The sequence below is a fragment of the Macrobrachium rosenbergii genome, chromosome 3 (assembly GCF_040412425.1).
Source record: "Macrobrachium rosenbergii isolate ZJJX-2024 chromosome 3, ASM4041242v1, whole genome shotgun sequence".
Classification (NCBI taxonomy): Eukaryota; Metazoa; Arthropoda; class Malacostraca; order Decapoda; family Palaemonidae; genus Macrobrachium; species Macrobrachium rosenbergii.
In genome coordinates, this window is record NC_089743.1 from 33893698 (window position 1) to 33907071 (window position 13374).

At 37.7% G+C, this 13374-nt stretch overlaps 1 protein-coding gene across 1 annotated transcript in view; it reads left to right on the forward strand.

The window, feature by feature from the left end:
• LOC136850788 (calcium-activated chloride channel regulator 1-like) overlaps nt 1-13374 on the forward strand; it is a 308332-nt gene that overhangs the window by 235433 nt on the left and 59525 nt on the right. The window contains exon 12 of the mRNA XM_067124788.1: nt 1-77. This exon is cut by the window's left edge and continues 109 nt beyond it. Within this exon, the coding sequence (XP_066980889.1) occupies nt 1-77 (77 nt within the window). The remainder of the gene's footprint in view (nt 78-13374) is intronic.

Below are 13374 nucleotides of genomic sequence, written 5' to 3' on the forward strand. Positions count from 1 at the left end.
ATGTGTCAGCCTCAGCACCACTAAGTAACCTTACCTTTACAAGGGATCCTCCAAGAGCTCCTATTATATATGCAATGGTATGTCTTTGAATTTTAACTTTTTTTATTTTCCCTTCCACAAAAATATGTTAACTATTTTTGGGTATCATTTACAAAGAGTCTACACTTCTTATGTTATTTTTGTACTGTTAACTTTTATAAATATTTTATATGAGAAACTTCTCCTTTATGCCAAGTCCATCAGATGTAGCATAAAATTATGAAGACATTGTGTACAATTTATAGCTTTCTTGTTGATGTGTTGACATATTTATTAATGAATATTTGCTAGAGATCTTCAATGTAATTTGCTGCTATCTTGATCTTTTTTGTAATTACAGCTTCATGTCTTATTTATTAATGAATGCCTTTTGGAGGTGCTTAATCTGATATGTTCCCATCTGTCTGTCTTTTTCTAATTAAAATATTTCTTTGCATATGATATACAGTATTAATATTTTGTGTTGCATGTATTTTTAGCCATTGTTGTTGTTGAAAGCCACTCGTTTTTGTTTCCCAGACCTTTCTATATCCAGCTTGTATGTGGTGACCCAAGTTGGAAACCATGATTTTTAGTTGGGGAGAAAGTGAATTGCACCAATAGAATACAGGCAGTCCCCGGTTATTAGCAGGGTTCCTTTCCCGATGGTGTGACAATAACCGACAATTGGCGATAATAGCGCCAATCCTGGGTTATCGGCTCTGATAACCGGGATCGGCGCCGATAATAGGAGATGGGCACATAGCACCGAAAATCCAGCTATCGTCGTCGCTGGACAAGAGCTGTAAAACCGGATCACCGATAACCGAGGCTGCCAATAACCAGGGACTGCCTGTAGTTGAAATGCAAAGGTCATAAGCAGTTGGAAATATACAGTACACCTCAGAAGGGCAGGCCATCAGACCCTAGCTATTGACCTCTAAGCCCTCCCCCTATCAAGGATGATAAAGCTGGGAGGGTCTTTGTAGATGAAGCAGCTTGACTGAGCTAAAGATAACAGTAAGTGAAAATTGGGTAGAATCTGAATACTTCACCATGAAAATTTGCAGTTTGATTAGATAAAAAGCAAAAATGCAATTAATTTATAAAGTCATAGTTGGATTAAAAAAATGAAAATTATAAGTGAAACAGTTTCATAAACTCCATGAAAAAAATGAGGTGATAGACATCATTCATGCATTGTTTGTGACAGCATGACCTAGCAAAGTAACGGAACAATTAGTGATGTTGTTCACATCAAATTGAGACTGAAAAGTCCTAAAGAAAAAACCTGAGTGAACTGAAGATATCAGGTGGTCAAAATTGGGAGGAGTCAGAAAACATCTGGATACCTAACCATAAGAATTTATGAAATTTTAACTTCATAAACAGGAAAAAGCTATCATGTATAACACAGGATCACAAACTCCATGAAGAAAGAATAGGTGGAAGAAAGCATGCATGCAGTGTTTATCCCAGCATGACCTCTCAAGTTAACAGAACACATTGTGAGATGATGATCATATCAGAGTGAGATTTTGAAATATCCCAAGCCTTCCAACATTATCGGGTAAATACAGTCGGGCCCCATATTTACTGATCAGCTATCCACTGAACCACTTACCTAATGTTGGCTTTAGAGGGGGGGATTTTAAATAACTTGAACTGTGTGCATCATATAAATAAGCAAAAACACTATCAAAATAAAGTGTCGGGCAACACTATTACCTGTGCCTTACCTTTTGTCCCTTACATAATCATAAATTGTTCATTTGTTTTAATTTCAAATACTTATTTTTCCCTGTTTACTATATAGGAAATCTCCATAATTTTTTATTACAGGCAGTCCCCAGTTATCGGCAGCCTTGGTTATCGGCGATCCAGTTTTAGGGCGCTTGTCTAGAGATGATGATAACAGGATTTTCGGCGCCGATATGTGCCAATCCCCGCTTATCAGTGCCCAAATTTCTAGGTTATCGGTGCTGATAATCTTGGATTGGCACTATTATTGCTGATTTTCGGTTATCAGTGCTTTTCAGTTATTGTATCGTCACGCCGTCAGGAACAGAACCCTCCACCAATAACCAGGGACTGCCCGTATTTATTTTTAGGAAATATCCATAATTTTTTGTATTCTTTATTAAGGATGACCAACAATGAGTATTTTAAGAGATATTGGGGTTTATATGGGCATCATTAGGTTGTTGTATGATTGGTGTGTTTGTAGTACTGTACTCTTTTATATAATATGTTCACTACTATCCACAGTTTCAGACATATGCAGGGGCTCTTGGAACTTATTATCCACAGATATGGGGGTACAACTGTACAGTGCTTAATAACTTGGCCCTCTCATTCCTTAAAGAAAAGGCCTTCACATTCCAGGAAATAAAAAGTAATAAAGTACTAAAATGACCATCAACCATTAGTGATAATGAACTCCATTTGGGTGAGAAATTAAAGCACTGATTATAGTAACATTTCCCCAGTTCAGATAGGATGCTTTGCCCAAGGTAAGGGTGTGGAAGGGAGGGTTCCAGGAGGGTGTAGTACATGCCCACACTGTTAGTAGATGCAGTGCCTCTGTTAGGTTAGTTAAGGAAGGGTAGGTAGATGTATTTCAGCAAATTTGTTTTTCTTTATGAATGAAGGTATTATTAGATTTGTAACTCAGAAGTCAACATTGTTCATTTATATTGTTTCTGTTATTTAAACTGAAAATATATAAAAATTTTGTGATTTGCTTATGTACCAAATAATGCATCATCATATACAATCTACCTCCGCTTATTTGTGGCCTTAATTAATCTCAGATTTTTTTCTGGAACATATCTCCAAATACGAGGGTAAGTCAAAAAGTTCCAGGAAAAATTGTTGAATGATGTATTTACACAGGAATGAAACAACCCAAATACTTGGTAAACAATTATCTGTGATGTAGTGATCCATATAGACTTGTTACCTCAGTCATCCTCTTGCTACCGTGGTGTTAACATCTGCTTCAGAAAAGTAACTTCTTGAACCCATGGAAAATAAAAATTTTGAGATGAGAGCTAACATCAAGTTCCTGACCAAGCTTGATTGGAAACCAGGAAAAATTATTGAAGCTTTGCAACAAGTTTATGGAGATTCTTCTCCATCTAAATCAGTTGTTTATGATTGGATAAAGCGATTTAAGGATGGTCGGGAGGACCTCAAAGACAACCCAAGAGAGGGAAGACCATCGACTGCAAAAATGAAAGAATTGTGGCTTTGGTGCAGAATCTAGTGGATGAAGATCGTCGGATTACTATCGATATGATAGCTAATGAAACTGGGATCTCCCATGGTTCCGCATTTTCAATTTTAAATGAAAATCTTGGTTTGAGTAAACTTTCAGCACGTTGGGTCCCAAAAGCGTTGCGCGAAGACCAACTGCATCAAAGAGCTGAACTTTCTCTTGCAGTTTTAATGAAGATTGAATCAAATGAATCAGAGTTTTTGACCGGATTGTTACTGGAGATGAAACTTGGATCCATCAATATGACCCAGAAAGTAAAATTCAATCAAAGCAATGGTTACCAAGAGGTTCAGCTGCACCAGTGAAGTTCAAAGTGGCGAGATCTGCCCAGAAGGTTATGGCAACAGTGTTTTGGGACTCCAAAGGAGTGATTTTGATTGATTTCCTTGAAGGACAAAAAACAATCACCGGAACTACTACAAAGGTGTTTTGCAAAAACTGAAGACTGCATTGGCTAAAAACGTCGAGGAAAGTTGCACATCGCAGAATTTTGTTCCATCATGATAACGCTCCAGCACATTCATCAAGGGTTGCAAGAGAAGTCCTATGGAAATTTAGGTGGGAAACTCTTCCACATCCTCCTTATAGTCCTGATCTTGCTCCTTCAGATTTTTCCTGTTCCCAAAACTCAAGGAACACTTAAGAGGATTCGGTTTGAATATTTGGATGCTGCTAAACATGCAGTTTCAACATGGTTTAATAGAAAGGCCCCAAATTTCTACAAAGAAGGGTTGCAGAGGTGGAAACAGCGCCTTGAAAAGTGTATAGAGTTAGATGGTAGATATGTAGAAAAATGATGTTTGAATTTCCTTAAATAAAGAGTATATTGAATTTTTCCTGGAACTTTTTGACTTACCCTCGTATATCGAGGAAAATTCACTACTATGTGGATTTTTTGTAGAGCAATATTCGTTAATTTTTGTATTTGACTATACATTTTTTATGATAAAAAAATTATGTACTAATTTTCAAATATTAACAGTATTAAGATTTATAAGAATAAATAATAATAAGATTAAATAATATTTAAATAATAATAACAATAATACTGTACCTGTAATAATATAATAATAATATTAAATCATATGGGTACTCTCTAACGATGAATGTTGATTAAAGATGATGATGATGAATTAGCTTTGCAGTCCGATGAATGACGATGAAGATATGACAGCAAAGCAAAACAGGAGTTACATCTCCTGTGGGGGCACCTCTTCCCCTTCTTCAGGGGCTTGGGGGGGCACCTCTTCCCCTTCTTCAGGGGCTTGGGGAGGCACTTCTTCAAGGGTTTCGGGAGGCTTTGGAGGGTCCTTCCTCATGGGCTTGAGAAACATGGTGATAGGCAGCTGCTGTTGCTGCTACTTCATGCTGAAAAAAACGTTATTATAGGGTGTAAGGTGTCAAAGAAACGAGCAGGTAAAAGTTACTGCTACTTTATTACAGATCCAGGCAGTTTATATAGCGGCCGACTGACGCCGACCCGCGAGACAATGGAATTGACTGTGACCTGAGGTCGAAACAATAAACAATAATATGCAGTGAACGAGTACAAATTACAATACAAAACATACAGAACTACAATATGGATACAGTCTTGATGCCTGTGAATGAAGAAACATGTGATACACAATGTGTGACATTTGTATAAATACGCATAAAGTAAAAATGATTAAAAATGCGTGACCTGGCACGTTTTAGGTGTGACTAATTGAGTTTGAAGAAAATGGGAAGTCACCAAAGAAAACATGCTCAGCGGAGACTTATTAATGGCGCCGCCGAAACACTACGCTGGCACCGATGTGGTGACTTTACAAGGGCGCCATATTCGCATCAAGGGCATTTGAACACTTTATGGAGCGTTCCATATGAGGATCCCATACCAAAGCCACCTCCTTCACCTCCTTGATCATCCTCATAAGTCGGGACAGACATTCCAAAGACAAGCCTTCATCCTCCTACTCGTCCCCTAAACCTGGCGTGTCTTCTTCCTTGCTGGTTGACTTTGTCAGTTCTTCCAAATCCTGGGCTGTCAAGGGGTCAGAGTGGGCATCAGTGAGGGTGCCTACTTTATCCTCGGTGATGTCAATAAAGCCTTCTCCACCAAGCATCCTTCCCAGTTGGACTGCCTTATCAGAAGCCCTTTTAATTGTGAACACACTCCTGCCACAACTTCTTCCAGCACGCATTTAAGAGTCTCCTTTTTCATATCATTCAACAATCAGTCAATTACGGTCAGATGTGGCAATTGTGAATTTACAGCAATAGTCCTTCAGCGTAAATTCACTATCAGCATCCATTACATTCACAAGGTGCTTGAGGGAGTTGTGGTGTAGAGTGCCTTGAGGGCACGGATCATGGCCTGGTCCATCGGCTGGAGGAGAGAGGTGGTGTTGGCAGGGAGGAACTCGAACTGGAGTCCGTTGTAATAAAGATCCAGAGAGTGGCTACTAGCATTATTCATAATCAACAACACCTTGAACTGCATGCCCAAGTCACTGAGGTATTGCCTAACTTGAGGGATGAAGCTCTAAATGAACCAGTGATCCTTAAGGACTTTAGTGATCCAGGCCATGGGGTTGTGCATCCATATAACAGGCAGCAAGTGCTTGTTCTTATTCTTAAGGGCCCTGGGGTTTGCAGGCTTGTAAATGAGGCCTGGTTTCAGCATGAAGCCAGCAGCATTGGCACACATTATGAGGGTAACCCTATCCTTCTGGGCCTTGAACCTGGAGGCTCTGGCTTTGTCTTTCATGAGGTATGTCCGTGAAGGCATCTTCTTCTAGAACAAGCCAGTCTCATCCATAATGAACACTGGTTCTGGATGGTAGCCCTTGATCCTAATGATATTCTTGAAGGTTTCAGAATATTTCGTGGCTGCTTTCATGTCTGCCGATACCGCGTCTCCATGTAGAGAAACTCTCTTTAGTTGGAACTGCCTCTGAAAATGGTGGAACCACCCCTTGCTGGCCTGAAAACCCAGAGGAGCTGACGATGGTCCTGCTTTTGGTTCTTTCTCTGTTTTCTTCTTCCTCTTCAGTGGCTTTATTAAAGCCTACAATGCCTGCCTCCTGTACATTGCTGCCTTCTGTGTCGCCACCAGTTGAATAGTGCTGGTAGAGTTGTCATGCTTTCTCATGAGTGATGTTGTCAAGGGCGATGTTCTTCTTACGGTAGTCTGTGATCCAGTATGCCAAGGGCGACTCCATCCTCATGATGGTCCTATCATGCACAGTAGAAACCTTTTTGGCACTACTATAGAATCTAATACTCATGGCCTTCCTTATCTCCTCTTTCTTCTTGATGTACCTCACGGTACTCTCATTCATGCCACAATAGTGGGCTATAGCTGCATAAGTTTTCCCTTCCTTCAACGTATTCATAAGTTGTGCCTTCTTGAGCGTCATGACTGGCTTCTCATGGAGTGTCATGACCTGACACTAAGGCTCTGTGCCAGAGCCTTAGAAGGAGCAGGGCATTTTGCAGGCATCTTAGGCCACGATTATACAGATTAACACTGCGAAGAAAGATGCAGAAAGTACACAGATACAAGCGAAATGTTCGCACAGGCTAGGGAAATGCTTTGAACTGACAGAGATGCGTGCTTCATACAATTCCTCAGAGAAAGTCATGGGGATACACAACCAGTCAATACTTAGGGAGATGAATGGCACTCCTGGATTGGCTGCTTTGCAAATGCCAGCCAGTAGCTTGTCAAGTAGCATTGCACCTAGGTAATATATCAGCTTCCCCAAGATTTATTTATTTTCACCAGAGCTTTGCACTTGGAAGTCCTGGGGTGGTTTTGGGGTGAACATTTAATAAATAAATTTATATATTTTGCTGTGTTTGCATTAATATTATTGTAATATTTGAAAATTAATAAATAATTTTTTTGTCGTAAGAAATGTAGTCATGAAAATAACATGAAAATATAATGACTGACAGGTTCCACAGACGTAAATAAATCTAACATTTCATTCGAAGGTACAGCTGTAGTCCCGTCGTTCTACAAACTACCCATGTATTTTAGATATGCTCAACTATCATCCTAAAACACTTTTAATATAATTTCAAAATCATCTTACAGCTGCAAAATATCAATAAAATGTACAGTATGTGTAGTACACGACATGCGAAGTATACAATTTTGCAAATGACCCAGCATCCCAGCATCTCTGGCCAGTTCACTACGTAGGCTTTTACTGTTTGTTTCACTGCATGGTTTTAATCAGTGCATATCATTTTGAATCGGTTCCTAAGGTGACTCCTAAACGCCTTGCTGCTTCTGCTGCATCTGAACAAGAGCCTAAGTGCCAGAGGAAGGTTATGACGCACCAGAAGAAAGTAGAAGTTATTATGATGTTGAGTGAAGGGAAAAATCACACTGAAGTAGCCACCCATTATTGCCTGAGTGAGAATACCATCTACTTCATCGAGCAGGAATATGATGTCTGTCCCAAATTATAAGGAAAGGCAGACAGCTGCAGCATATGGTAGAGGAATGGGATCCTCATAAGGCACGCTCCTTAAATGTTTCAAATGCCCTTGATGCGTGCATGGAGCCCTATAATAACCTCATAGTGAGCATGAGGAAGTATGTCAACATGATGGTGCCTCCCAAAACCCCTGAAGAAGGGGAAGAGTTGCCCCCGGAGGAGATATAACTCCTCTGCCTTGTTGTGCAGTCACATCATCATTCATTCATTCATCGGAATGCACAGCTAGCTCATCACCATCATCTTAGTCAGTATTGAACACTGGCGAGTACCCATATGATTTACGTAATCTTAATATTAAATATTTTTAATGTGCATATCTCTCTCTCTCTCTCTCTCTCTCTCTCTCTCTCTCTCTCTCTCTCTCTCTCTCTCTCTCTCTCTCTCTCTCTCTCTCTCTCTCTCTCTCTCTCTCTCTCTCTCTCTCTTGTGAATTACCAGTCTTTCCCCTGAATGCTGTGTGAAAGAAAATGTTCATGCCTGAATATAGGGGTAACGTGATAGTTCTCACATGTTGCTGTAAGCCATATATTTTTAATGTTGTATGATGACTTTGAAATATTAGAGTGTTTTTTGGTGATAGTTTAAGGTATATTTGGTGTTTGAACCATTAAAATAGACAGTTACAAACGTTTTTAAAGTGGAGGTTCCAACTTATCACGGATTTCAGCTTATCGCAGGTGGTTGTGGTCCTATCCCCTACAAATACAGGGGGTCGACTATAACTGGTACATTATTGGCTACCATTGTCATGGTGACTATTCATTTGCAACATAAGTGGTATAGAAGAAAGGGGTTCAAATTGATGAGATAAAAGAGATAACCATTAAGTCGTAACATTTTTAATTATGGAATAAAAATTTACCTGTTGTAATCACAAACATAACTCCAGTAGCAGATAGTATAAAGTATTCATCAGGCACAACAAAACGGGCAAATAGATGATGTTAACTTTTTCAAAGGCCCAGCCAAAGTTGGGTGCATACAAATGATCTGTTTGTTATATCAGCGTAGGATACAGTATAAATATCACAACTTGCAAAAGAGCAGTTTTTTTTTAAACTCAACTGCTTTTCTGTATTGTTTAGTTAACCCCAATTTAACTTGGTTTGAGAACTGTCGCAAAACACAGATTATTTTTCCAGAATATTTAGTATTTAACAGTAAATTGTAGTTGCTAGAGATACCTTGCCATTTGAATGTAGTGTTTTACCTATTGATGGTGACAGGTAACTAATACGGTACCTCCAGCCCAAAATTCTGTCTGAAAGTAGGAACATAATTTCCCTCTTAGGTTTTAGAGGTTTCAAAATTTTCTTTATGAATTACAGTCTCCTATTCTCCATATAGCTGGCTCTTTAGTTTTTCTAAATTTCCTGCACGTGTGTCTCTCATTTAGTAATTACCTGTTGTCAGAATATGTAGTATAGGTAGGATATATATGCTGTAACGGATATGGGAGAATAAAGTGATTCCCCATTATGGAAAATTTTAAAATTAACTGCATATATTTTTGGAATTTTACAAAATATTATTGATAAGAAAGTGTGTAAAAATTCAATTTGTAAATAAACAGTGGAAAGTGTACAAATGCATAGTGAAAGGTATTAAGTTTTTCAAGTTTTTTACACGATTAGTTTCTTGTATTTTTATCTTTTGGACTTGAATATATGATATAAAAATAGAATGCCTTTCAGGCAGCATGATCCTGTAAATTACAATTCCTTTATTTTGTATCCAAACTCCCAGTTAAGACTTTAAAACCAGATCTGAATTGCTACTAAAAAGAACAAAGTATTAGTTGGACAGTACTGTAGGTTAGACCATCCCTGATAGTAGAGGGCTTCCCTTAGCTGTAAACCCCCTTGATGTGGGACCACCTTGACATAGTGAGGGGCTCTTGGACCCCAGGAATTTGTTCCTGGGTTTGAGCCCAAGAGTCTCATATATTATTATATATTTCTTTGGATTAATTTTGTGGAATTTTCCACTTTTTGTAAAATTTATTGGACCTGATAAATAGGAAAAGATATCACAGCTAGGATTGGGCTTATACCCGAAGCTGAATAGTTGGAACTGTGGTAGGATCATCAACTACCAGATAATGTTCTGACCTGAGAGATATCAAATTGATATTTCAAGGGTGGAACTATTCTGTGGGGCTGGACCACGGATTCCAGGGGTCTCTGGCTCTGGGGATAGGACTCTCAGCATTCTATCCGGTTTGCCCATAATACAATTAGGGTGGGGATGATTGTATTCTTGTAATACTCTGTCCTAGCACGCAGGTTTGGCTTATACTTGGGCCACTCTAATCGTGTTGTGCCACCCTCTGTAGGGTAGGGTACTGGCGCAGACATTTGGGAGTCTGCTCTCACTTGTGCCATTAGTGGGAGAATAAACTCCATGAAGGCTAATGATATCTTTTTAAAGTTTTCAGGTTTATTTTATTTTTTTCTTTTATTATTATTCGATCTTTATGAATAGTAGGAATAAAGAGTCGAGTACACCTGGGCCCTCTGATGATACTGTTTTGGCACAGATGACAACCTCGGCACCCACCTTGGAGAGTGAAAATTCTCCAAATATTGACGACCCATGCGAGAAAAAGGATCTCCCTGTAAAAAAGGACCTGGCATTGTTACAATGGAACCATTCTCCCTTGAGCCAGATGTTTCTGTGCCTGTGTCCCCAACAAAAAAAGGAGCAAAAATTAGTTCAAACTTTTCAGCCTAAAAGAGTAATTAGAAGAAAATACAGACCTGGTGCAACCTTGGTTCACTTTGATTCCCTCTTTGGAGAATAAAACTGGTCAAGGTTTTTAAATTTGCAAGCTGACCAAGAAATAAATAAAAATAAATGGAAATAAATAAATCAAAGTAAATAAATAAATAAAAATAAAAATAAGACAAATAAATAAAATATAAATTAATAAACATCATAAATTATGTACAATACAGTATACACCCAATTCCCATAGGCCTCCACTGTAAGGACTATAGGTCTACCTAAAAGAATAATCTTTATTAAAATTTGAAAATTCAACATGGGAAATTGCTTGTTGAACTGATGCCCATCACAGGAGATGCACATAAGACAAATTTAAAAATGGGAATGATTAGTTGAAACAACAATTAGAATCCAGTGGGAAAGTTATCAAAACATTAAAAATATGGAGAAAATAAATATAAGTGTTACAAGGCATGATACTGTGAATAATTTACAAAGCAGTAATATTGCCAAATCTAGAAAAAGAAATGCAAAAAAAATCAATGTTATTAGATTCATTACAGAAAAGATACAACAGCATTGAAGACTGCGAAATATATGAGGTCCCAAGCTGGAAAGACAAAAATAAATCAGTCAAAATAGCAAAGATAAAGTTCAGTGGCCAAACCTTACCCTTGAAAATTAAAGTATAAGGATTAAACAGGGAACTAAGACCTTATGTTTCCAAACCCATATAATGCAAGAACTGTTGCGAATATGGCCATACTGCCATTAACCCTTAAACGCCGAAGCCCTATTTACAAAAACGTCTCCCGTATGCCGGCAGCGTTCGGGAGTTAGCGCCGAAGCGGAAAAAAAGTTTTTTTCAGAAAATCACAGCACGCTTAGTTTTTAAGATTAAGAGTTCATTTTGGCTCCTTTTTTTCTCATTGCCTGAAGTTTAGTATGCAACCATCATCAGAAATTAAAAAAATATCATTATCATAAATATTGGAATATATGACAGCGAAAAAAAACTCGTTTATAATTGTATACAAATCGCGCTGTAAGCAAAACGGTTAAAGCTAATGAGTTAATTTTTTTTAGTTGTATTGTACACTAAATTGCGATGATTTTGGTATATAACAGATTGTAAAACGATTAAAACAACACAGAGAAAATATTATCACAAAATGATGCATGAATTCGTAATGCTCGGACGTAAAAAAAGTTTTTTTTCAAAAATTCACCATAAATCGAAATATTGTGCTAGAGACTTTCCAATTGTTTCAAAATGAAGGAAATTGATTGAATATTACTAGACTGTAAGTTTTTTTAGCTTACAATTGCATTTTTTTACCATTTCGATAGAGTTAAAGTTGACCGAAGGTTGATTTTTTCTATTTATCGTTATTTATATGAAAATATTTCAAAAATGGTAAAAGATAAAAGCATGATTTCTTTTTTGTTGTATTCTACATGAAATTGCGCACATTTTGATGTATAACACTTTATGTAACGAATAATATAAAATGGCGAAAAAATTACGACAAGGCGACTCAAGAAATGCTAGGATTTTAGCGGAGTTCGCGCGCGCCGATGGAAGGAAAAAGTTTTTTTTCAAAAATTCACCATAAATCGAAATATTGTGCCAGAGACTTTCCTTTTGTTACAAAATGAAGGTAAAGGATTGATTGTTACTAGAATGTAAGAATTTTGGCTTACGATTGCGTTTTTCGAGCATTTCGATCGAGTTAAAGTTGACCGAAGGTTGATTTTTTTCTATTTATCGTTATTTATATGAAAATATTTCAAAAATGGTAAAAGCTAAAAGCATGATTTATTTTTTGTTGTATACTACATGAAGTTGTGCACATTTTGATGTATAACACTTTATGTAACGAATAATATGAAATGGCGAAAAAATTACGACAATGTGACTCAAGAAATGCTAGGATTTTTTGCGGAGCGAAGGAAAAAGTTTTTTTCAAAAATTCACCATAAATCGAAATATTGTGCTGGAGACTTTCCGTTTGTTGCAGAATAAAGGTAAATGATTGATTGTTACTAGAATGTAAGAATTTTGGCTTACGATTGCGTTTTTTTAGCATTTCGGTCGAGTCAAAATTGACCGAATGTTAAAATTGTCAGTTATCATGATTTAAATGAAAATATTTCAAAACTGTTAAAAGCTAAAAGAATGATTTATTTTTTGTTGTATTCTACATGAAATTGCGCACATTTTAATGTATAACACTATGTAACTAATAATATAAAATTTCGAAAAAATTACGACAAGGTGACTCAAGAAATGCCAGGATTTTCAGCGAAGGAAAAAGTTTTTTTCAAAAATTTACGGATGCCCCTCAGGACACCCCGACGCTTCCTAGGGGTCGTAAAAGGCACGGGATGTGGTCCTTGGTCGCCTTCGGTCACACGTGGGCAAACAACACGGCGCTGAGAAGCTGGGTCACTTTGGCTGCTGGGTCCTTCTCCAGCATCCCAGTCTAAAACTCGTCTCACACGCTCACTACCGACAGGCAGTATGCGCCTTTCACGGTCCTGACGGCTTTGAGACATCTCTGCAAACGTCCTGTTGCAGCACAAATACGCAAACACTCGCCAAAGTTCTGCAAAGCACGGATGCGTCAAAAAATCGCTCTCAATAAATACATCAAAACCATTCTTGGAAGAAAATATATTAAAAATGACAATTATATTAGAAATAGATGCATTAAAACCTTTATATATCAAAATATCAGCTAAATTTGGAAAGGAAGTCATAAAAGGTAAAATAATGTCATGGAGGTCCTATGTATCAGAAATAACAAACGAAACATCTATTCAAAAAGTATGGGAAAAATTCTGAAA